This window comes from Alternaria arborescens, assembly GCF_004154835.1.
Source record: "Alternaria arborescens strain FERA 675 chromosome Unknown contig_10, whole genome shotgun sequence".
Lineage (NCBI taxonomy): Eukaryota > Fungi > Ascomycota > Dothideomycetes > Pleosporales > Pleosporaceae > Alternaria > Alternaria arborescens.
In genome coordinates, this window is record NW_021167865.1 from 821,412 (window position 1) to 842,725 (window position 21,314).

At 53.1% G+C, this 21,314-nt stretch overlaps 6 protein-coding genes across 6 annotated transcripts; 2 read left to right on the top strand and 4 right to left on the bottom strand.

The window, feature by feature from the left end:
• Positions 1–35: 35 nt before the first annotated feature.
• On the bottom strand, positions 36–1,716 carry AA0111_g5364 (hypothetical protein; the record flags this gene model as incomplete). The annotated part of the gene is made up of 4 exons (XM_028651466.1): positions 36–746; positions 804–1,091; positions 1,151–1,327; positions 1,381–1,716. The coding sequence occupies 4 exons, from the start codon at positions 1,714–1,716 to the stop codon at positions 36–38; spliced, it is 1,512 nt and encodes a 503-aa protein (XP_028507153.1).
• Positions 1,717–3,533: 1,817 nt separating this feature from the next.
• Positions 3,534–4,717, bottom strand: AA0111_g5365 (hypothetical protein; the record flags this gene model as incomplete). The annotated part of the gene is made up of 3 exons (XM_028651467.1): positions 3,534–3,569; positions 3,632–4,618; positions 4,697–4,717. 3 exons carry the CDS (start codon positions 4,715–4,717, stop codon positions 3,534–3,536), a joined length of 1,044 nt encoding a protein of 347 aa, XP_028507154.1.
• Positions 4,718–5,519: 802 nt separating this feature from the next.
• AA0111_g5366 (Peroxisomal biogenesis factor 6) lies at positions 5,520–10,000 on the bottom strand (the record flags this gene model as incomplete). The annotated part of the gene is made up of 3 exons (XM_028651468.1): positions 5,520–6,210; positions 6,300–9,768; positions 9,826–10,000. 3 exons carry the CDS (start codon positions 9,998–10,000, stop codon positions 5,520–5,522), a joined length of 4,335 nt encoding a protein of 1,444 aa, XP_028507155.1.
• A 699-nt stretch (positions 10,001–10,699) lies between these two features.
• AA0111_g5367 (hypothetical protein) lies at positions 10,700–12,952 on the top strand (the record flags this gene model as incomplete). The annotated part of the gene is made up of 1 exon (XM_028651469.1): positions 10,700–12,952. One exon carries the CDS (start codon positions 10,700–10,702, stop codon positions 12,950–12,952), a length of 2,253 nt encoding a protein of 750 aa, XP_028507156.1.
• A 553-nt stretch (positions 12,953–13,505) lies between these two features.
• On the top strand, positions 13,506–15,345 carry AA0111_g5368 (Tubulin alpha chain; the record flags this gene model as incomplete). The annotated part of the gene is made up of 7 exons (XM_028651470.1): positions 13,506–13,517; positions 13,729–13,787; positions 13,843–14,081; positions 14,131–14,202; positions 14,256–14,759; positions 14,815–15,007; positions 15,072–15,345. The coding sequence occupies 7 exons, from the start codon at positions 13,506–13,508 to the stop codon at positions 15,343–15,345; spliced, it is 1,353 nt and encodes a 450-aa protein (XP_028507147.1).
• Positions 15,346–16,009: 664 nt separating this feature from the next.
• On the bottom strand, positions 16,010–19,061 carry AA0111_g5369 (putative MscS family protein; the record flags this gene model as incomplete). The annotated part of the gene is made up of 2 exons (XM_028651471.1): positions 16,010–18,352; positions 18,402–19,061. 2 exons carry the CDS (start codon positions 19,059–19,061, stop codon positions 16,010–16,012), a joined length of 3,003 nt encoding a protein of 1,000 aa, XP_028507148.1.
• Between the last annotated feature and the right edge of the window lie 2,253 nt (positions 19,062–21,314).

Below are 21,314 nucleotides of genomic sequence, written 5' to 3' on the forward strand. Positions count from 1 at the left end.
TAATGTATTGAATAAGGCACTCGTATGTACACGATCTAACGCCGAGGACCAATCGTGGCGATAGGAAACACTGCTTCCGTTGAAATCAACTTCGGCCAACTCCATGCTGCTCGAGGACGAGCATCCTTTGCATCCACTCGTTCAACCATGGAGCTGGCATACCTAGCCGTCACGAACGTCAACCCACCAGCCGCCAATACCAGCACGGTACTGATGGTAGCAGTTGGGCCGATGCCGATAGCCTCCATCAAGGGCACCACACCAGCACTTGAGCAAGCCGAGAATGTGTACTGGACAAGGTACTTGCCCGCAATTACTTCTCTCCTCTTTTTCGGGAACGCTTCAGCGCAATACGTGTTCAAGCTCGCAAAAGCGGCCAGGAGTCCAGCCGCCGTAAAAAAGCTCGTTACGATCGGTAGTGCAAGGGCAGCTCTTGACATCGGCCCATATTGTAGACCCCATCCATACACGAGAGACGCTGTAGGAATCACCAGGAAAAAAGATAACATTCCCGCGTTCAACCGGTCTTGTGGTAGTCGCTCGCCACGTATTTTGATATACCGCCTGACCGTCATATCCGAGTAGCGTCCTCCAACTATTGTGCCAAGCAAAAAGCCAGTCGCGGGCGCGAGATAGAAAAGGCCGGACGACAGTGGAGATGTAAGGCCGAAGTGGGTAACGAGGATATGGCGAGGTGCGGAAAGGATTGAGTATTGCGACCAGCTAAGGAAGCCACAACTCAAATGCTGTTGGAGACAGTCAGCTTCTTTACTTGTGATGAAACGCCACTGCATGTTACGTACCGTCATGATGATATTTGGATAGGTCATCTGCTTGAAGACTGGCAGTGGGTTGAATTGAGCCAGCGCAGTCCGTCCACGCAAGTTCAACGTAAGCGCCGGCGCATCTGTCCTACTCGCTGGGACGAAGAACAGCGCGAGTATAAAAGCCAGACCGATCATTGCGACTTGCAGCCACAGGACACTACGCCAAGTCGAGTAGGTCATCATGATGCCCGCCACCAAAGGACCGAGAGGCGGTCCCAGGACTGTTCCAGCAAGGAAGAAACCATTCACAGTACCACGTTGAACCTACGCCAGAGCATCTGATATCAGCATTTGTCGTGTCGGAATGTGGGTGGACTACTTACAGGAGGAAAGTACTCTGCGATGATAGTCTGACCAGCAACATGAAAATAACAACCCTGCAAGCCAGACAGCACGCGCATGGTGACGAACACGGGCATGTTTGGTGCGACAGCGGCACCAATGGTAAAACTGAATAGTACCGCGACACAAGCATTGTATGCCAACTTTCGCCCCACAATCTATGTTACTTAGCTCCAACGTTGTCGTAGGCAATACTGCTATGAAGACTCACCGCAGCTATAGGACTCCACACAAACGAACTCAACCCTATGGCGAAAAGCATGCCTGCTGTTGAGAGACTGACGACTTCGGGGGTGGTGTGCAGATCTACTGCTATCTCGGTGCTTGCGCTGAGAAGTGAAGTGCTCGAAAAGCATGCAGCGAGGGTTGTCCAACTCGTTGCGAAGACGATGACATATTTGCGCCACATGGGTATACTGTCGAACATTTCTGACGCTCTGGTTTCAGTCTTGCTCAACGTGTTGGGCGGCTGCGAAATGATTGCTTCGGGCGCCATTGGCGCACTAACAGGCACGGCTTTCTCTGCGTCGTTCATGAGTTCGGGCATGACGATGAGGTCGGGATGAGGCTTGCATAGTGGATTCGGGGGTAGATGGTCTTATATGATGACATCTGAGCTTCGTTGTCATTTGAACAGTCATGTTCGGTGAAAAGTCGCGCATGCCGTCGGTGACCAGGCGTGCACTCCGAGGCGCATATCCGGCCCCACTATGATGCTGAACGACTCATCAGCACGGCGAAACGAGTCTGCGCCGAACTTGTCAATGATTCGACGTCAAGGTATATCTTACGGACATCGATCACCCTATGCGGACAAGATATCTGCAGCTGCCCTATCTTTCAGCCTAACCACACTGCATCTCCCTCATTCAGAATGGTCCACACATATACAGAAGTGCCTATCCATGTTCAAGGCACAAGCCTCACCATCTCGACAATTCACAATCTAAATTCCAACCCCCCAATCCTCTTTCTTCACGGTTTCGGCTCCAGCAAGGAAGACCTCGCAGATCTAACCGTCAATCCCTCTCTTCAACACCATGCATATATCGCTTACGACGCTCCTGGATGTGGACAAACACACAGCGCCAATCCGTCCACATCAACCATTCCCTTCCTGGTCGAAACAGCAGAAGCCATTTTGTCGCATTTCCAAATATCACGGTTTCACCTCATTGGCCATTCCATGGGCGGACTGACCGCACTACTGCTTGCGAGCCGGCGTCCGGACCGAGTACTGAGCTTTGTAAACATCAAGGGAAATCTGGCACCAGAAGACTGTTTTCTTAGCCGGCAGATATTCGATTTCCCTACCGAGGATCCAGAAGGCTTTCTCGATGCTTTTATTCAACGTACGTGTGCGACCAAGTCGTACGGCAACTATCTATTCGCGAGTACCTTGAGATCGCGTGTCCGCGCTCCCGCGGTGCGACCAATTTTCGAGTCCATGGTACGATGTTCTGACGAAGAAGACTTGCTGGGCATGTTTCTCAGGCTGCCGTGTGCGAAGATGTTTATGTTTGGGGTGGAGAACCGCGGATTATCGTATTTGAGGCGGCTAGAGGGCGAAGGTGCGATGTTGGCAGAAATAGCAGAGAGTGGACATTTCCCTATGTACTCTAACCCTGTGGAAATGTATCGCCGGATAGCAGGATTTCTGGAGGGTTCGCTAATAAAGGTTCATTAGAATTGGAAGGCCTATAGATTATAAGAATCAGAGATAGGGACAAGTTACTCTCGCCGGCCGCTCTGTTTCTCAAGTAGTGGTAGCTGTATGCGCGAGGGATGGACCACGATGCTTGTCGTACAACAGTAATGAAGAGTTTCTCGTCACTGGATGTTGCTTCACGTATGAAATTTGATACATCCAAACAAGAGCATCGGATGTGTAGATAAAAGTGTCGATCGGGGAAGTCTGATGTGGCCACTTGTAGCATTCTGAATGGCACGTCGAACATGCGCCTCGCAAGACCTGTAGGCGAACTATTGTACTTGGATACTATGTTTTTCACGAAAAAAAAGGTTGAGGTGAAACGGGGTGGCAGAAGGAGTGAAGTAAAGGACTTCGCACCCCTAGTGTAGAAACTACCCTGCACAAGGGAACAAAAATGTGGTATCGGCTCTAGATTTGAGCTCTGGATGAGTGTGCACTGTATACATTTCTGGAGCTTTACACAGCACTAGGTGCAGCAGCAACGAGCGAGATTGTAAAATCTATGAGTCCAGTCTTTCGTGTTGTAGACTGCGAGACTGAGATACAAAGCATCATGTCTCGACATGGCAATGGACATGCAGACCACTCAATGAGCGGAGACAGTCTTTTTCTATACTTAAAGTCTTCAGTAAGGTTACTTCACATAGAATCTATAGCTTAAATTGGATTACAGGTTTACCAATTGTCTAGTGCACAGTTAGCGACACCGTCATTCAAACCTCAACTCCACAACAGCATGTCCACTTACCTGGCCGAGCGTTCTACCAAGCTCTGGCAGATCTTCCAACCGCTTCTGTGTCGTCACCGGGCGAACCAAACCACGGGAAACAAACTCAAACGCTTCATACATGTCCTCTCTTGTGCCCACGGAAGAGCTAATGATTCTAAGATCATTATCAATCATAAGCAGCGGCTCGTAATGGACTTGTTGACCTGGAGGGAGGATCCCCACGCAGACCATTGTACCGGACGGTCCCAGCAGCCTAGGCGCACTTTCATACGCAGCGCTGACGCCAGCGCACACAAGCACCGCTTTGGCACCGCGGTTCTGTGTGATTCTCATGACTTCGTCCGCAAGGTTGGTAGTAGCAAGCACGTCGACGTACTTTTCCGCACCAGCTGACAAAGTAAACCTGCCCTTTTCGCTCCCAGCATCAATGGCTAACACACGGTATCCCATCGCTTTGGCGTACTGGACAGCCAGACTGCCGACACCGCCACCTGCTCCAGAAATTGCAACCCATTGCCCAGCGACTGCACCACAGATCTTGAGCGCCTTGTATGCCGTGACGCCGCCGCATACAATGGGCGCGATGACTTGATCCTCGACTGCTGCGATGGACTCTGGAATCTTTATGATATATCTCTCCGGCACGACGGCGTATTCCGCAAACGTCCCGTCAATCTTGCGTCCCGAGTTGAGCTGTGCCGTGCAGCGAGCCTCACCGCCGGGCTGCAGGCAAAAGGCGCATTTACCACAGATATCGCGGAGCCAGGCAATGGCGACGCGGTCTCCGGTTTTGGCTGAGCTATCTGAGACGGCTTCGCCCTTGGCCACAATGTACCCGACTCCCTCGTGGCCCAGGATCTGCCGTGTGGGGCCCACTTTGCCCGATGCAAGCGCCATGTCGGTTCCACATACTCCAGTCACGGACAGCTTGACTAGCACATCTGTGGGGCTAAGCTCGGGAATGCTAACGTCGTTGATTTCAAAGGTGAAGGAGTCTTCGGAACGCTGTGTGTCGCGTTGATTAGATGATTGCTTTTATCTTTCCCTGGAGGTGGAAAAGTCATTGGTGGCAGACTCACTTACTACGACTAACGCCGCCTTCATGGTGGAAGGGTGACTTGTCATGTTAGGCAGTTGCGCAACTTGATGGTAGAAGTACCATACGTATTGAGGATAGTACAAGAATAGATGGATGACACAACTTATATGTTACTCCTGTCCGGAGCTCCCGCATAACATGATACAAATTGGATGACCACAGCTATAGATAAGCACGTCGAGTGAATCGCATCGTAGGTCTACCAGATTAACTTGAATAGGATAGGAGCTATACCTAGGTAAAGATAGATCGACCTCGGCACCAACGGTTCATGGTCATGTGACCAATGGCAATAAGTGCACAGTAAGAATTGGGCGCGACATGACATTACTCATGTTACCAAGGCCGAAGCTCCGAGTCTCTGACTAACCATCTGCCGTCATCTTGAGCCTGAACACTCAACCTGTGTGATCCCACCATCTGCATCTAGGAATCTTGTTACTGTACCGCGAAGCCGCAGAATCACGCACTTGCGCCCCGTTCTCACAGCAAGGGCGCACCAACCAACAAGACCGTACTTGCGATGCATCAGAACCCTCCATGCTGTCTTGAACTTGAAATGTTCTAGCCGAAAGCAGGGAGGATAAATGCACAGAACACAGCCCGGGCAAGAGTACCTTGTGTACGGAGTTGAAGTTCAATGGTCCCAGACGTGGATGTGGTTTCGTCCACAGACCAGCACGAATTGCAGCGTCTCCGCCATACGGCAGGGCCCAATCACAAGGAACGTAAAAAGAAATCGGCGCCATGTAAAAAATCTCTAATATTTACAACAGCAAAAAGGTGCGAGGAGAAAGAAAAAACAAGTTAAGAGTACAAATCGTCATCCTGCGTTGCATCTCCAAATCCACCTTCGGCGATGTCAACACTACTCTTTCCCTGACTGTGATTCACCGGCGCTTTGCCCTTGCCTTTGCTACTCCCGCCACTGCTTGCCGCACTACCACCACTGATATCCACACCGCCACCCGCCAGTCCGTTTCCACTCACACCCGCATTACCGTTCAGCTGAACGTTTTGTGTGCGGATAACCATTTCGGTCTCGTCCTCGTGGACAGGAGCTTTCGCTTTGCCCTTGGCCGTTGTTGCACTAGAAGCTTGTTCGATGGTCAGAGGAGGAGCGGCAGTACCGTTCTTCGTCTCGGCCCCTTCCTTCTTCCCTGCACCTTCAAATTGCTTCCTCACCCTATCGTAGTGCCTCAACTCGTCCGCACTAACACTAGGCACCAGCTCCTTGTGTGCTTCCATAAAGTCTTCTTCCGTCACCATGACAGCAGTATCCTCCTCTGTAGCGAAATGGTCGAAGAAATAAGCAATGGTAATGGGTGGGTTATGTGTTGAATTGTATGCGGCGACTTTCTCGTCCACTGATTTGGCGCTCCGTGTGATGGCTTTGAGCATGGCGTCGGAGCAGAGGGCATACATGTCTGCTCCCGTATATGTGAAAGGTAACCCTTGGGATACGCGGGCGAGGCTAACGGACGGATGAAGAGTAAATCTGCCAAATCGTTAGTAACCGTAAACGTCTTCCCATTCTCCCTAAGCCTTGAATGACTGAAACATAGGGGAAAAGAGATGTAAACATACTTCCTAGTCAACGCCTCCAAAATAGTCTGCTGTTTCTCATGCGTATCGCTCACACCCAGATAAAGCATCTTGTCGAAACGACCAGGTCTCAACAACGCCTGATCCAATAAATCTGGCCTGTTCGTCGCACCAATAACAAACACACCCTCACCGCCATCACTCATGCCGTCAAGCTCAGCGAGCAACTGACTCACAATGCGGTCCATGACACCACCGCTGTCACCCTGGTTGCCGCGCTTCGGTGCCACGGAATCCAATTCGTCGAAGAAAACAGCACAAGGACGCGCATCACGAGCGCGCTGGAAGACACGGCGGACGTTGGCTTCCGACTCACCAATGTACATGTTGAGCAGCTCAGGGCCCTTTACGCTGAAGAAGTTGAGGGAGAATTCCGTGGCGATGGCTTTTGCAAGGAGTGTTTTTCCTGTTCCGGGAGGGCCGTAGAAAAGGATTCCACTGCGCTTCTTCATGCCCTTTGCAAATAACTCAGGACGTGATAGAGGAAGTTGGATTGTCTCCATGACAGCGTCTTTGACGTGCGTGAGACCTCCCACATCAGACCAGCCCACGTTGGGGATCTTGGGCGCGCCGATTGCATCAGCAAAGTTCTTACGTGCGGCGTCGACGGCGGTGTCAAGATCAGCTTTTGTGAGACTGTTGCTAAAGTGACCGCCAGCTAGTTCAATGTCGCGAGTGGTGATTGTGTCGGGTGGGGTAAGTGATTTTGAAGCAGTCACAGCGAGGGCTTCGAGGCGTTGTTGCTTTGCGACGAGAGCTCTATCGACAACATCTACGAGGTCGCCAGCTACGAGGGCGGCAGTCTTGACGGCGACGTTTGCTAGATCAACTTCAGGGGAGAGACGGATGCCGGCGTCGTCGACGATGCTTCGAAGAATACCTTCTCTTTCGCCTTCGTCAGGGGCTGTCATCTCAATCTCATGGGTGAAGAGTCCGCGGATACCTTCTGGTACCTTGTCGATTTCGGTTGTTGTTGCGATCAGTACGCGAGAGTCGGCTAAGATCTCTTTTAATGCTGTGTTCATACGATCAGCGTTGAGTGCGTCGACATGCTTGACCAACAGTGCTGTAAACTCAGCGCCACATGTCAAGGCTCGCTCGGCCCTAGCTTTCAGGAAGCCTTCAGTTTTGACATCGCCACCTCCGGCACCGCCTTCAGTGACGATATCGAAAGCATCGATGGAGAACGTGTGCAGGCCAAGGTCTTCACAAGCTTTCGTCGCAACGGTAGACTTGCCAATGCCACGTTGGGTTGAAGTAATCAAGACGGCGATAGGCGGCAGACCTAGGTGGATGGCTCGAGGGCTGGTAGCCACGGACATGAGTTCGCGCAATCGTCTTCGCAGCGACGAGATGTAGGGTTTAGGCAGTTCGTCCAGTGCCATGGTCTTTTGAGAGCTTGATACAGGAGCTCGTTTGGCACCTAGATAGTATTGCCATGCATTGTTGATGGGAGCTGGCGTCTTGCCTTGCTCGCTACCGTTCATCTCCATCTTTGTGCTAGCAGCATCTACCGTCACAGCGCCGCCCCAAATATCAACTTCTTCGCCATCGTGAGACGTGTGAGCAGGACTTGATACATTGCCGATCTTGAACCACGATACGACCTTTGGATTGCGGCTGCTGACACTTGTGCTTTCATCACTAGCGGTTGGCTTGGCTCTCGCGAGAAGCTCGTCGTTACCGACGTCCTCTTCTGATGTAGTTTGGAACACTGCACGACCAAGGGACTCGTCGATTGACACGCCTATCAGGTCACCGCTCTTCACTATCCGCCGCTTTTGCTCAAAATGGTCTTTCAAGGCAGCGAACAAACTAGGTTGAAGTAAACGATCGGACGATAGAGGTGTTGATACTTTTAGGAGCGTGACCTCTTTAGCGGATGGTGGTAAAGAAGAGCTGTTCAACCGCGGCTTCTGGATAGCGCTCCTAGGCAGATGCGAAGACTGGCTGGGGGTCAATGGGGTGATACGAAGGTGAGAAGGACTGCCTAGGTTTGCAAGAAGAATTGGTGAAAGATAGGCATGTAGCGACGAAGCTGGTTGTGAGAAACCCGAGAAGCTGCTTCGTCGATCAAGATCCGAAGTCTTCTGGACGGGGTATCGTGCCACCTTCTTGGACATGTTTTCTGGCAAGCCGAAGACCCTGACGGGGCGCCAATTCGTGTTCTCTTCTTCGTCTGCTCGTCCGAATGCGCCCAAGCCCCAGAGGGGATGTGACGAAGGGGCTTCGGTACCTTCGAGCTTCACCCAGTCGCCCGAGAAGCAGCCAACCTTGACCAGTGTATTTATGTCGACGAATACACGAGCTTCTTCGTCGTCTTCGCTTCCAGGCTTTGGGTGAACAAGATCATCGGGAACGCTCTGGAGGAGCCCCTGGGCCTTGAACACCTTGCTCTTGCTTGTCGGCCCGCGGGCTGTCGTAGCCGTGAAACTGGAGTAGACTGATCCTGGGGTCGCAATTCCGTTGGTACGGAAGTTGCCGGGTCGGGGCGTTGCGGATGTAAAGGACGAAAGCACACCGGAGGACTGAGGTGGGAGCATAGGCGCATTCAGCGAGATGATGTCGTCGGACTCGTCGGACAGATCTCCAGCATCGCTTTCAGAGAGCTCAGACTCGAAATTATCGGTAGATTCCTCGTCTGGCGGAGAAGCATTGCGCGAGTTGTCTTCTGCTGCGGAGTAGAAGGTATCGTTGGACGTATCGTCGGTTTCGTCGTCGTCGCCGAATCCATTGGTAGTCGCAGACTGCTTAACGGGTGGGAGGAGGACAGCTTGCTTGGAGCTGCTGCGATGCGATTGGAGTATGACGATTCTCGTGCTCGGTAGCAAGAGACCTTGCGACACAGGTTCCGAGGCGCTGATCTTGGCTGGCGGAGGTGGGACGTGGGTGATGGGATGAGCGGGTAGCTTCAGAGGAAGCAAATCGCCAGTGTGGAGGACAGTGGGCAGTTGTAGGGCTTCGCGTACGGCCTGTCGCCAAACCTCCTCTTGCGCCGCGAGGTCGACGGCCTTGCCCTTTGTCCCGTTGGCTTCCAGACGGCTCTTGGAGGCTCGCGATGCACCATTCATCTGGGTAATGAAGCCCCCACCGAATTTTGCATGCACCTCGTCCAGCTTCCGCAGCGCTTCCGTGTCCAGATTGACGTAGACGGTATCCAGCCCGACGGGTACAACATCGTATATGCGCACCTCGATGGGTGTGTCTCGCCTCTGCGTCTTGTTCGGGGCGATGTTCTGGAGGAGGTGCGAAAACGACTGGAGGGCGAGGGACGACGCTGGGATCTGGAGAGACGAATGCGGACGCGCTGTGCCATTCTCCGTCTTGTCGGCTGGTCGCACCGGCAGGATGGTCCAGGGAGTATTCTGGGAAGCGACGATGGAGCTCGGTAGCCAGGGGGTTATGGCGACGTGTTGGACGCGATGCGAGTCTGGCGTGTCTCCGTTCGCGGCTGCTCTTGTCAGCGACTTTCCTCGCACACTCACTACCAACTCTGCTCTTCACATACCCGCGCTCCTGCTTCTGGATCCAGGAAACAGGTCGTTGAACAAGTCCTCCGACAGCACTCCGACCTCGCCCTTGATGCGGTCGTCGAGCAGTAATCGCGCCGAGATAGGAGGGCGGTCAAGACGTCTCCTCCGTCGCTTCTTGTGTGCATGAACGACTCCATTCTGCGCGTCCATGATGGATTACTGGAGAGTGTCTGCCTCAATGGACAGTGTTGTGAGCATTGGCGGCTCTCTGTTTGTTGCATGCCATGAGCCCGGCCATCAGATAGTAGTAGAGCCGCATTGCCTCGGCAGAGCTAGTCCGCTCGGAATGCATGGGTACGTGCGACGAGCCCCCGCGTCTACTGAACTGATTGGGGACAGTAATCCAACAGGCACGCCATTCGCTCTTGCAGTGACTCCTAATAGTTCGACACCGGAGTCGAGTCCGCAGTCTCTTCACATGTCAAACCAGTGCGAACGCCATGCAAACCATAGCCACACAACAGTAAACCCTGCTTCCATCTCTCGCTATGAAATTTCCAAACGCGGTAGTTGACATGCATCCCGTCTGGAGATCGCTTGTTGATTTGCCGCGTCCTTCTTCAACCCTGACGTAATGTTGTCTCCAAGCAAGGCGCGAGCAGCCACCGCGTCAAAAATATCATTTCACAAAAAAGCCGCAACATGTCTTTCACGTCTTTCAACCTCACCCTTGTGCCACACGACCTTTTCTGCGCGTTCCGACGATCGCAACCATCCACCTGGGAACAGATCACTGGGAACATAACACCGGGAAGCGTCTGAGCTGCCGAACAGCCGTACTGATGCTCCGCGGAACCCTGGATTCTCCACATCATCGTTCTCGAACCGCACGACTTTACCTAAACCAACATGCCGAGTGCCGCTGTCACATCCGTCAAACACCGTATTGAAGAGCAGTTCAATCACGACGAACGGAAGAACAAATCCAAGACACAAGCCGCAGTAGATTTCGCACACCAGGCCGAGCGTCTCGGACAATACACGCCAGACCAAGAAGATGAGAACACAGGCTCTACACAGGCGGTTCAAGCACGCTTCATAACGCCGCAAGACCCCGTTGTCGAAACCGCAAACGGCCATCGCTTACCTGCCGTTCCGCTTGAAGAAGCGACAAAGCTGAACCAGCTGCGAGATAGTATTGACGACCGTGATCCCGCGCAAAAAGAACCTTTGGAACCGCGACTGAGAGAAGCGAAAGATGGGACGGTACATGGTCTGCTTCCGAAAGAAGCAGAGATGGATGGTGAGGGCAAATCTGATGTTCCACTGGGAGATTCGAAAGCACCATGGAAGACGAATCCTCTTTTCCCGCCTCTTCCCATGTACGGACCGCCTACGCTCATGAGGCAATGTCAATGCTGGTTCTTTCGATTCTCATCGGGTATCTTGTCATTTTTATTTCTGCTCGTCATTGTCCTGGGCGCTGGCTTTACGTCACTCCCGGGTATGTGCAAACACCTTTTCCTCCTCCTGACATTCCGAGATCCGGAGAAACGGCGCCCCTTCCACGAAGAAGAAACCAAACGAAAGCGCGCACGTCGAGAGGCAGAAAGAGCATGGAAGAAACGCGACACCACACCGTCAGCCAAGAAACTCGAGTCTGGAGAAGACAGCAGCCCAATCGATGACTTCTCACCTTTGGATGGCGGTCCTGATCCTTTAGTCTGCGACGTACGCCACTACGCCCGCCGCGTAGGTCTAGACTGCGAGATCTTCAACGTCCAAACCGAAGACGGCTTCATCATCGAACTCTGGCACCTGTACAACCCGCGCGACTACTCGCGTACAGACGCTTCTGCGCGCTCTCCCCATTCCCCCGAGCTCTTTCCCCAAGATGGCACGCACGTCACCGGCTCGCAATACTCCAATGGGGAAAAAAAGTATCCGGTGCTTATGATACACGGCCTCTTGCAATCGGCCGGCGCATACTGCACCAACGACGACGACAGTCTAGCTTTCTTCCTCGCAAAGTCTGGTTACGACGTTTGGCTCGGCAACAACCGATGTGGGTTCAAGCCGCGACACTGCACATTGCAATACGGAGATCCACGCATGTGGGCGTGGAATATTCGTCAAATGGGCGTCATGGACCTTCCCGCACTCATCTCTCGCGTCCTATCAGAGACTGGGTTTGAGAAGTTGGGACTCGTGGCGCATAGCCAGGGAACTACACAGACCCTCGTTGCGTTGGCCAAGGAACAACGACCCGAGATTGGGGAGAAGATTAGTGTCTTCTGCGGGCTGGCGCCTGCGGCTTATGCGGGGAAGCTGATAGGAAAAGCGCAGTTCAAGTTCATGCAGGTTATTAGTCCAAATATGTTTCGGACTGTTTTTGGGATTCACGCTTTCATTCCTTTTATGATGATCATGCATAGTCTCTTGCCAGGGAGGTTCTATGGGTCCATGGGATACCGTGTCTTTGCCTTTTTGTTCAACTGGACAGACGACCGATGGGAGCGTGATTTGCGGAACCGCATGTTTCAATTCGCGCCGGTTTACGTTAGTGCGGAGAGTATGAGGTGGTGGCTAGGAAGAGAGTGCTTTGCGCGGCAAAAATGTATTTTGGCTACGAGAGAAGAGAAGATTATGGAGGATAGGGAGGATGAGGAGATGGAACACGAGCAGGAGGTCCAAACTCACAACCAGTCTCACGACTTGGATGACGAGAGGGAGGACAAGGGTGAGAGAAAAGAGGCAGAACGGTACGCGTGGTACGGTCCACAGACTCCCCCCTTTGCACTCTGGGTCTGTGGTTCCGACGATTTAGTCGACGGCCGTCGCCTACTCCGTCGCTTTGAGCGCGGAAGAGAACCCTACGTTGATGTCGTACACTCCAAGGTCATCGAAGGCTACGAGCATCTCGATGTCATTTGGGCCATGGATGCGATTGAGAAGGTGGGCAAGGAGGTTAGAGAGACGATTTGGAAGACGGCGGATCAAGAGGCACGTAAGGTTTGCAGAACACCAAAGGGGTGCGAGGATATCAGGGAATTTTACAACAAGGGGGAGAAGAAGGAGAGTAGGATGAGGGAGGTGGATGCGAGTGCAGGGGAGTGGAGTGAGAAGGGGAAGGAGGCTGTGGTCGATGGGCCTGGAGAGTAATGCTGTTGTGAGTGACAGAGTACACATAGACGGCGCTTTTGGTTTCCTTCAGCACATGATATCCCCTGTCCTTCCAAAGGAGGCAGTTTAGACTAGGAATGGACATGGTTCGCAACATCAGCTAACTTGGCGCACAAGGTTTGTGCATACACTGTTAGGATCGTCGGCTTGCACTTGATAGTTCACTGACTCTCCACACCGCAAATCCTGGCCACCAAAACCGTCCGAGGCACAGCAAGTACGCGAGCTTCCAGTGCTGTCTTCGCCATCACACCGCAAGGGACGGATCCCTGAAAAACGAGCGGTCTTCCCGCTGTGCCGCATGGCCGCCACGGTTGATATGGTTGAAAGCGGCAAGGCGTGTCTAGTTGGTCGCGGACTGGTCGCGTACATAAACAAACCGTGCGCCAGACCCCTGCAGCGACCCCACCAAGCTAGACCAACGCGGCGCTCCTCACCGCTTGAACCCAGAACACTTCTGCCTCCAGCGTCGACGCCAGGAACTTGAAGTCTCCTTCGACAGTCGTCTGTTTGACACAGCAATACATCCACCATGCGAGGAGAGGTATGTTATGTTGGAACGGCTTCTTTTGGTGCTTCAATTGCTCGTAGGGCAGTGGGGGACCCCCGCCTCTTGCGCCGACATGCATCAGATGGAGCTTCGTGCTGCTGTTCATTGTCTGGTAGCAAGAGGACATGAAAAGAACTAGGAATGGGGACGACTCAAACTCGTCGTATGTTCACACAGCGCACACTGCTAACACCAAGCTCTACAGATCTGCCACCTTCACATCGGCCAAGCTGGTACCCAGCTGGGTAACAGCGCCTGGGAGCTGTACGTTGTCGCGAAACCGCATGCGCCCGAAGGCTTGTTGACACTGTAACGCCAGGTACCTCCTCGAGCACGGTCTGCTCCCCGATGGTCGTCCCAACCCCGATGCGAAGGAGCTTGGTGAGGGCGGTTCCTACGAGACCTTCTTCACCGAGACTGGCAGCGGCAAATACGTCCCCCGTTCCATCTTCGTCGACTTGGACCCTTCGCCAATCGACGAAATCCGAACCGGCGCCTACCGCCAATTGTTCCACCCTGAGCTGTTGATCAGCGGCAAGGAGGATGCTGCCAACAACTGTGCGTGTCGGGAAGCTGTTGGGAGACACGGAGATACTGACGAGGATAGATGCTCGTGGCCACTACACCATCGGCAAGGAGATGGTTGACAGCGTCATTGAGAAGATCCGTCGCGTTGCTGGTGAGTCGGACGCTCGACTCCAACACGATGCGCCTGCTAACACGCGCACGCAGACAACTGCTCCTCGCTCCAAGGTTTCCTCATCTTCCACTCTTTCGGTGGCGGTACCGGTTCCGGTTTCGGCGCGCTTCTCCTCGAGCGCCTCAGCACCGACTACGGCAAGAAGTGCAAGCTCGAATTCGCCGTCTACCCAGCTCCCCGCGTCTCCACCTCGGTCGTCGAGCCCTACAACGCCGTTCTGTCGACACACAGCACCATCGAGAACTCCGACTGCACCTTCCTCGTTGACAACGAAGCCGTCTACGACATCTGCAGACGCAGCTTGGACATTCCCCGTCCCAACTACGAGCATCTCAACCGCCTCATCGCCCAGGTTGTTAGCTCCATCACCTCGTCTCTGCGCTTCGATGGTGCGCTTAACGTCGATTTGAACGAGTTCCAGACCAACCTTGTGCCGTACCCGCGTATCCACTACCCGCTCATTAGTTACGCGCCTGTCATCTCGGCCAAGAAGAGCTCCCACGAGAGCTTCAAGGTCTCTGACCTTACCTTCCAGTGTACGTCAAGACGCTATGTCAGTCCGTCCGGTGCATGTCTTGCTAACTTGACCAGGCTTCGAGCCCAACAACCAAATGGTTGTCTGTGACCCTCGCAACGGAAAGTACATGGCCGTTGCCCTCCTCTACCGTGGTGACATCGTCCCCCGCGACTGCTCCGCTGCCGCTGGTGCGCTCAAGGCCAAGTCATCCTTCAACTTGGTCGAATGGTGCCCCACTGGTTTCAAGCTCGGAATCAACTACACCAAGTACGTGTCTCCCCTTTTCCCCATTTCCTTCTCTTCATTACCCCATTTTCTCACACTTTTCCAGGCCCATCTCTGTTCCCGGCTCCGAACTCTCCTCGGTCGACCGTTCTGTGGCCATGTTGTCCAACACTACTGCCATCGCGGAAGCCTGGTCCCGACTCGACCACAAGTTTGATCTCATGTACAGCAAGCGTGCGTTTGTGCATTGGTACGTTGGTGAGGGTATGGAGGAGGGTGAATTTAGCGAAGCGAGAGAAGATCTTGCAGCACTTGAGAAAGATTACGAAGAAGTGGCTTCTGATTCGCTTGACGATGAGGTTGAGGAGGGTGAGTACTAAACTCGTTTGTTTTTATATTCAAAGGGAGAAGTGGTTAGCTGAGGGAACAAGACATTTGGGCGATTGTTGCTGCTGAAGCTTACTCATGATGTAAGTGGTGGGACTAGTTTCCGCTGGAATGGTATACTTTACATCTTACTGCATCTTGTGTTGAATTGATGTTTCTGTTGTTGTTGTTGTCGTCGTCGTCGTGTTCGACTCACGTGCACGGTATACGAGGCAGGATCTGAACGGGCGTAGAGGTAATCAGGCCTACGTTATTGCCTATGTCGGCTTCTGCTAAGAGAGCTTGTAGAGATTTATAATATTCTAGATTTCTATTCATGTCTACACAGTATCTTTCATGATGGAGGATTATGCAACCAGTCTATTGGAGTTTTTCGTCTCCCGACGAATATTGCGCTGAAGGAGAGATTATGTACAAATCAAAGGGGGAGAGAAGCCCGGCGCACTGCCCTTGGCTGTCTGCAGACTAAATCTAGAAAAAATTGTTCGCTTTACGCGTCGAAGGAAAATGGAGAAACAAGACGACAAAGAAAAAAACACTAGGACACTTTTGTCGTTCCATGAACCTATCCCACCACTACTAGGCTTTCCACTTGCAGGAGGAGAGAGAATGATCACTCTCAAAGGAACAGAAGAAGAGGAAAACAATTTCACCACTCTAGTGAAACCTCCTCATCTCAATCCCATCAGTCCGCGATCGTTGCGGATGACCAAACGTCCTCTCACTATCCGCCGTACTAGGCAGCGCGCCCGTACTCCTCGGCATATCCGCACTAGCATTGCGCATTGGCATCTCCTCTTCCGCCGTTGCTCGACTATGCACAGCCCTAGGGCTAATCACACCGGTCCTAGGATCCAGCTTATTCTTGCGTCCATTGGGAGGGGTATCGTAGTCGCTGTTTGCTTCTGGGATATCGGCCATGGCGGCCTCCTCATCTGCGCCGCCGCCATGGCTGTGGCGGGAGCGGCTGAAGAAGCGGTTCCGGTGCGTGCGTTCCTTGAGGACGGACGAGGCGTTTGTGCCGACGCGCTGGAGACCTGTGGAGCGCGCGGATGCGCTCGTGTCTTCCGAAGCGCGGGCGCGGTCGCGGTCTTGGCTGCGTGAGGGAGATGTGACGCGGACGACGGTGGCGCGCGCGCGCGATTCGGCTTCGCGGTCGTCGAGCACGTCGCCTGATGGGTCGTCGAGGCCCATGCTCTTCATTCCCAGCGAGAAGTCGACGCGCTTGTTCATGGCGGATAGCGTTTCCGCTACGCCCGGCTTGCGCAGGATGGAACCTGAGCGCGTGCGCCCGGTTGCGGGTCCAGCCGTCGTACCGCCAGGTGATGCAACGCCTTCTGCAGGCGCGACAAAAGGTTGGTCTTGGGGTTCGTTGCGGATGTTGCCGTTGGGCTGATCGGGCGTGCCGTTGATGCCAACACCAGGTGTAGCCGGGTTCTGCAGGTTCTGGAGGTAAACGGGGAAGCTCTCCTTTTGGCCTGGGTAGCGCATGCGCGGGCCCTCGATGCCGCATTCCTGGATGGCCATGGTGAGGGCGCAGATGAATTTGTTGCGGCGCTGGAGACGGAGGAGTTCGTTTTGCCAGTTGGATTTGTAGAAGAAGACGACGTTGAGCTCGAGCCAGTGGACTTCCTGGACGGCGCGGAGTTCGGTGAGGATGTTGGTTTGGTATTCGCGCTTCTCCTCGGTGACGAATTCGAGGAGGACGTTGCGGAGTTGCTCGATTTGCTGGAGCGTTGTGCCGAACTTGATGATGATGGGGACGGCTTCGGCGAGGGCTCCCGATCGACGGTGGTTGAGGATGAAGAGCGTGTTGAGGTAGCTGTTGGGCGCTTGGACAATGTGGCCTTGCATCTTCTTGAATTCCGTGTAGAAGAGGGCAATCTCCTTGACGAAGTAGTCGTCGCCGCGGCCTAGATCTCCCGTGTTACCGTAGACTGTGACACGGTCACCGACATCGTAGGGGTGCTTGACGAAGACGAAGATGCAAGACTGGAGGAACTCCTGAGCGGTTGCGGAGAAGAGCCACGACAGAGCGAGAAGGGTCGAACCAGCGGATGTAAGCACACCCGCGGCGGACGTCGAGATGAGCGAGATGAACACGATGATTGTGATGATGAGCACAATGAACATGAAGACATCGTCGAGCTTGGAGACGACGCTATCGAGATCCTTCAGGGATGCGGTGATGGACTTGCGTTCACGACCAATTTCGACACAGACAGCCTCGAGTTCTTCCATGGAGATGTCGCCGTTCATGTCCTTGTCGAACATGGAGAATGCAGCGGTGGCTTCGTCGTCGCTGTCGAAAGCGTTGTTGAGATCCTCGGCATGAACTGTCTCTGTCTCGGGTCGCGCAAAAGTTCGGTAGAGTCGGCGGGCTAGGACCTGGGCACCACTGGTTGTGCCAATAAGTTGCAAGACGACCTGGTGAGGATGGCCACTGCCGGTCACCGTGCGACCTGTGAAATCCCCAGCAACCTTTCCAGCAACGTCTCCAAACTTGTTGAAACCGACTTTGATGTTCTTTTGTGCCTCTGTGAGGATCTGACCGGGAGTGCGAGCGCCAGATGGAGCGTGGTCTTCGTTTTGTTCAAACTCTGAATCTTCCATGGCGATCTTCTCTTTGGAGAATCGGTACAGCTTGGCCAAACTTCCAATCTGGAACTTGTTCAACTCGATCCTGTCTTGGTAAGTTCGGAGATGGAAGCTGATGGCGATGAGCTGGATGATGATCTTCTCGATAAAGTTGAGGACGAAACCAACGAACAGAGAGACGAGAACCTTGTTCATAGTCTTTTCCCAGCTTTTAGTGCTCTTATTACCATTGACGTGATGGTTCGTCATCGTCGGTAGGAAAGACACTTCGATGGCTAACCACCAGAAAAACAAGGTAGCTGGAAGTTCGAGCTGTTTGCCCATGTCTCTCCATTTCTTGCTGTTGTTGGTGAAAAGACTAGAGACGAGACCGATAGGCCATGGAAGGAGTTTAGCAAGTACCTGCAATGGATGTCAGTGCTAGTAAATGCGAAAGGCGAAAGATACTCACTCGTCCAGCCCAAAGCGTCAGCCATATGATCATAAGCCAGATGGAAAACCAAAGAAGCTCAACACCCCCGACACTAGCATTAGGAAAGGCAAATATCGCAACCAATATTGGAATGAGGATCAGGAGAACCATGGGAGTAATGTACGTAAAGTACCTCACAAGCCACGATGAGTTATGAATCTTCTTGAAGAACTTGGAGAAGCTCGTGGTCGGGTTCTCAGGTGGCGTATAGCGAGCTGCCTGCTCGTGCAATGGGTTCGTCGCCGCGTCGAAGTCGTCTACGAGGTCCTCCCTACGGGATCGTACGCGTGAAAGAGACGGGTTCATTGACGCATTACGCCTCAGAGCCTCCTTTTCGTCCAAGCCTTGCTCGATAGCCAGCACAGCAAGGTCATCGTTGAGCCTGCTCGCCTGCTCACGTGTCTGCGAAGGCGATTGTACGCCCTTCATGGCTGGGATGTCGTGTGCGGTTTCGACGGTAAGATGGGTGCCAGATCGCGATCTCATGTGTGTTGGCCGTGCCCCAGTGTCCACACGCAATGGATGCTGATGTTCGTCCCCCACAACTGTGCCGTCCTCGTCGGAAGATCGCTGGTGAGGGTATAGGTTACTATCCATATCGTATGTCGGCTCCGGCCGCTCGATGTTCGGTGTCGTCATGGTGTCGAGGCGCGCTCAGGCCCAAGTTCGACAAAGTGTCCGACCGAAAAGCACTCTGGGGGAGCGATAAGGAAGCGACTGTGTTTGCTTTCGCGGCGATTTCTTTGTGGAAGCAAAATCTTATCAATGAAACGATGGTGTGCTTTTCGACGCCAGACTAGAAGTCAATGGCATGCGCTCGACCTTCCGGCGGTCCAGGGTCAAACGCGAACTGCTGCAACGGGATGACGTCAAGCTCTGTGCCGAATTTTCCAGATGGTGTTTTAGCGAGTGACGGAGAAAAGCGGCTTGTTCTGCAGTGATTAATTGATAGTACGATGCGATGGAGAAAGAAGAAAGATAACACAGTGGAATGAACAGCAGCGATGTTAGCAAAGCATGAGGTGGAGCATGCCTGGGGTTAAAGGAGCAGCGCTGGGCCAGGGATTATTTTTGGGGCTCCCGATCTGCGATTCCTCATTTTCGCCTGCCAACCCTTCGTCACTGACTGGCGCGAAAGGAAAAATGGGTCGTGGACGCGACGGTGGACGAGTTGTGGCCATGGCAAACACACCGGGTGGGCCTCGTCGCTTTGTCTAGAATCTCTGTTGGGATCGATTTTGGTACAGAAAGCTGTAAGGATACGCGTCCGCAACCAACCATAGCCATCGCGCATACCGCAATAAGCCCGTTATTGGCCTTCAACAATGGTGCCGGGTACCTATCTTGGTCGCGATGCCGATGACAGTCGTGTCGCATACACCGTTAGGGTTCTGCCAACAGTTTCTCAAGCGACAGCCACCGACGTCACCCAGCATTGCAATGCAGGTCCCGGACACTTCTCTTGTCGGTCCCTCAAAACTCTGCAGACTGTGTCTATTTTGAGCATGTGCAGTCCTCGGAGGTCGCGCGACACACAGGCAAAAAAGTTTATCAACAGCTGCTGCTCGGTCGCTCAGTCGGTCGCATCGACTTGGGGATTACTCGACCGTTATTTCTTTATCTTTCACGTGTCAAGGGATCCCAAGGTGCTTATCCTTTATTTCAGGGTCATTGCCGTTATCGCGGAAGGCTGTTTCGCAAAACGCCCGTGGCGTGCGACAAAAGCTTGAGCGTGCCGATCCTAATGCCGCCCCTGCATAACCAAGGCATTCCTTGGAATCGTCGTGGGGGTCGGGATCGATGCACAACACCATCAAGAGGGATCTCGACTCCCAAGTCCGGACCCGCTGTATCGCATTATCTCCATCTTTCTCCCCAGATGTGATCCGGCGATGTGCGCAGGATGAGTGTCCCTGTGCAAAGTCAGTTCCAGACACCGGATAAGGCGGCAACTTTCTCAATGCTTGTCGTGACACCAACCCAACGACTTGTCGAGCGGGATACTCTCCACATGTTATCCATATTGACGATTCATGATTTAGGCAGACGACGTGTCCTCGCAGGACAGATTCTAAGCGATACGTTCTTAGAACTTGTGGTGGAGGAAGCTTGCTCGGCTTCCACATAACCCGATTCCGTTGGTACCAAAGGTGGTGGGTCGCTCTCTATGCAATATGTCATAACTCGTATCCTACGAAAAAGCGTCTTTCACACTTACTGTGATGTAACTTGTCGTTAAAACCCTACTCCTAGTGCGGAGGGTCGGAGTAAACCTACATTCGTCCGAAGCCTAGCGCTATGGATGTGACGAAAGACTGTTGGCTTGAGTACGCTGAAGATTAGTAACCGAACGGCACGACCTTACAACAATACTCGAACAACGTCATTCACTACTCAAGTACGGCGGTGTAGATCAAAATCATTATTCGAGCACAATCTGTGACAGACCCTAACAACCCGGGACGGCGCGCAGAGAGACATCGAATATCCTTGGAGCGTTGGAACATTGATCAACACGATTCTACGCCATCTCAAGCAGCTTTACCTGATATTGCTTGGGACGACGGATTACTCGATTAGGCAATAGCAGGAGTCCGTGGGTTGTAGCACCTTGTACGTGAAAAGCAAAGCCCCTTGCAGTAGTTGACTAGTGCTGAGGTGAAGCTGCTAAAAGGGAAGCGTTCCACCAGATTCTGCCGTGATCGATAGGTGAGGATTGTTGCCTGTCCGAGTATGCATCCTTCTAATTCACTCCGTCACGGATGATTGCTCGAATAGGGAATATTGCAATCGGTGTGAAACCTGAAAGATTGATGTGGAAAGGGACTGGACGGCCTGCTACGTGAGACAATGGTGGATGACCGAACGTAAGCCAGTATATGCACGCAGTAT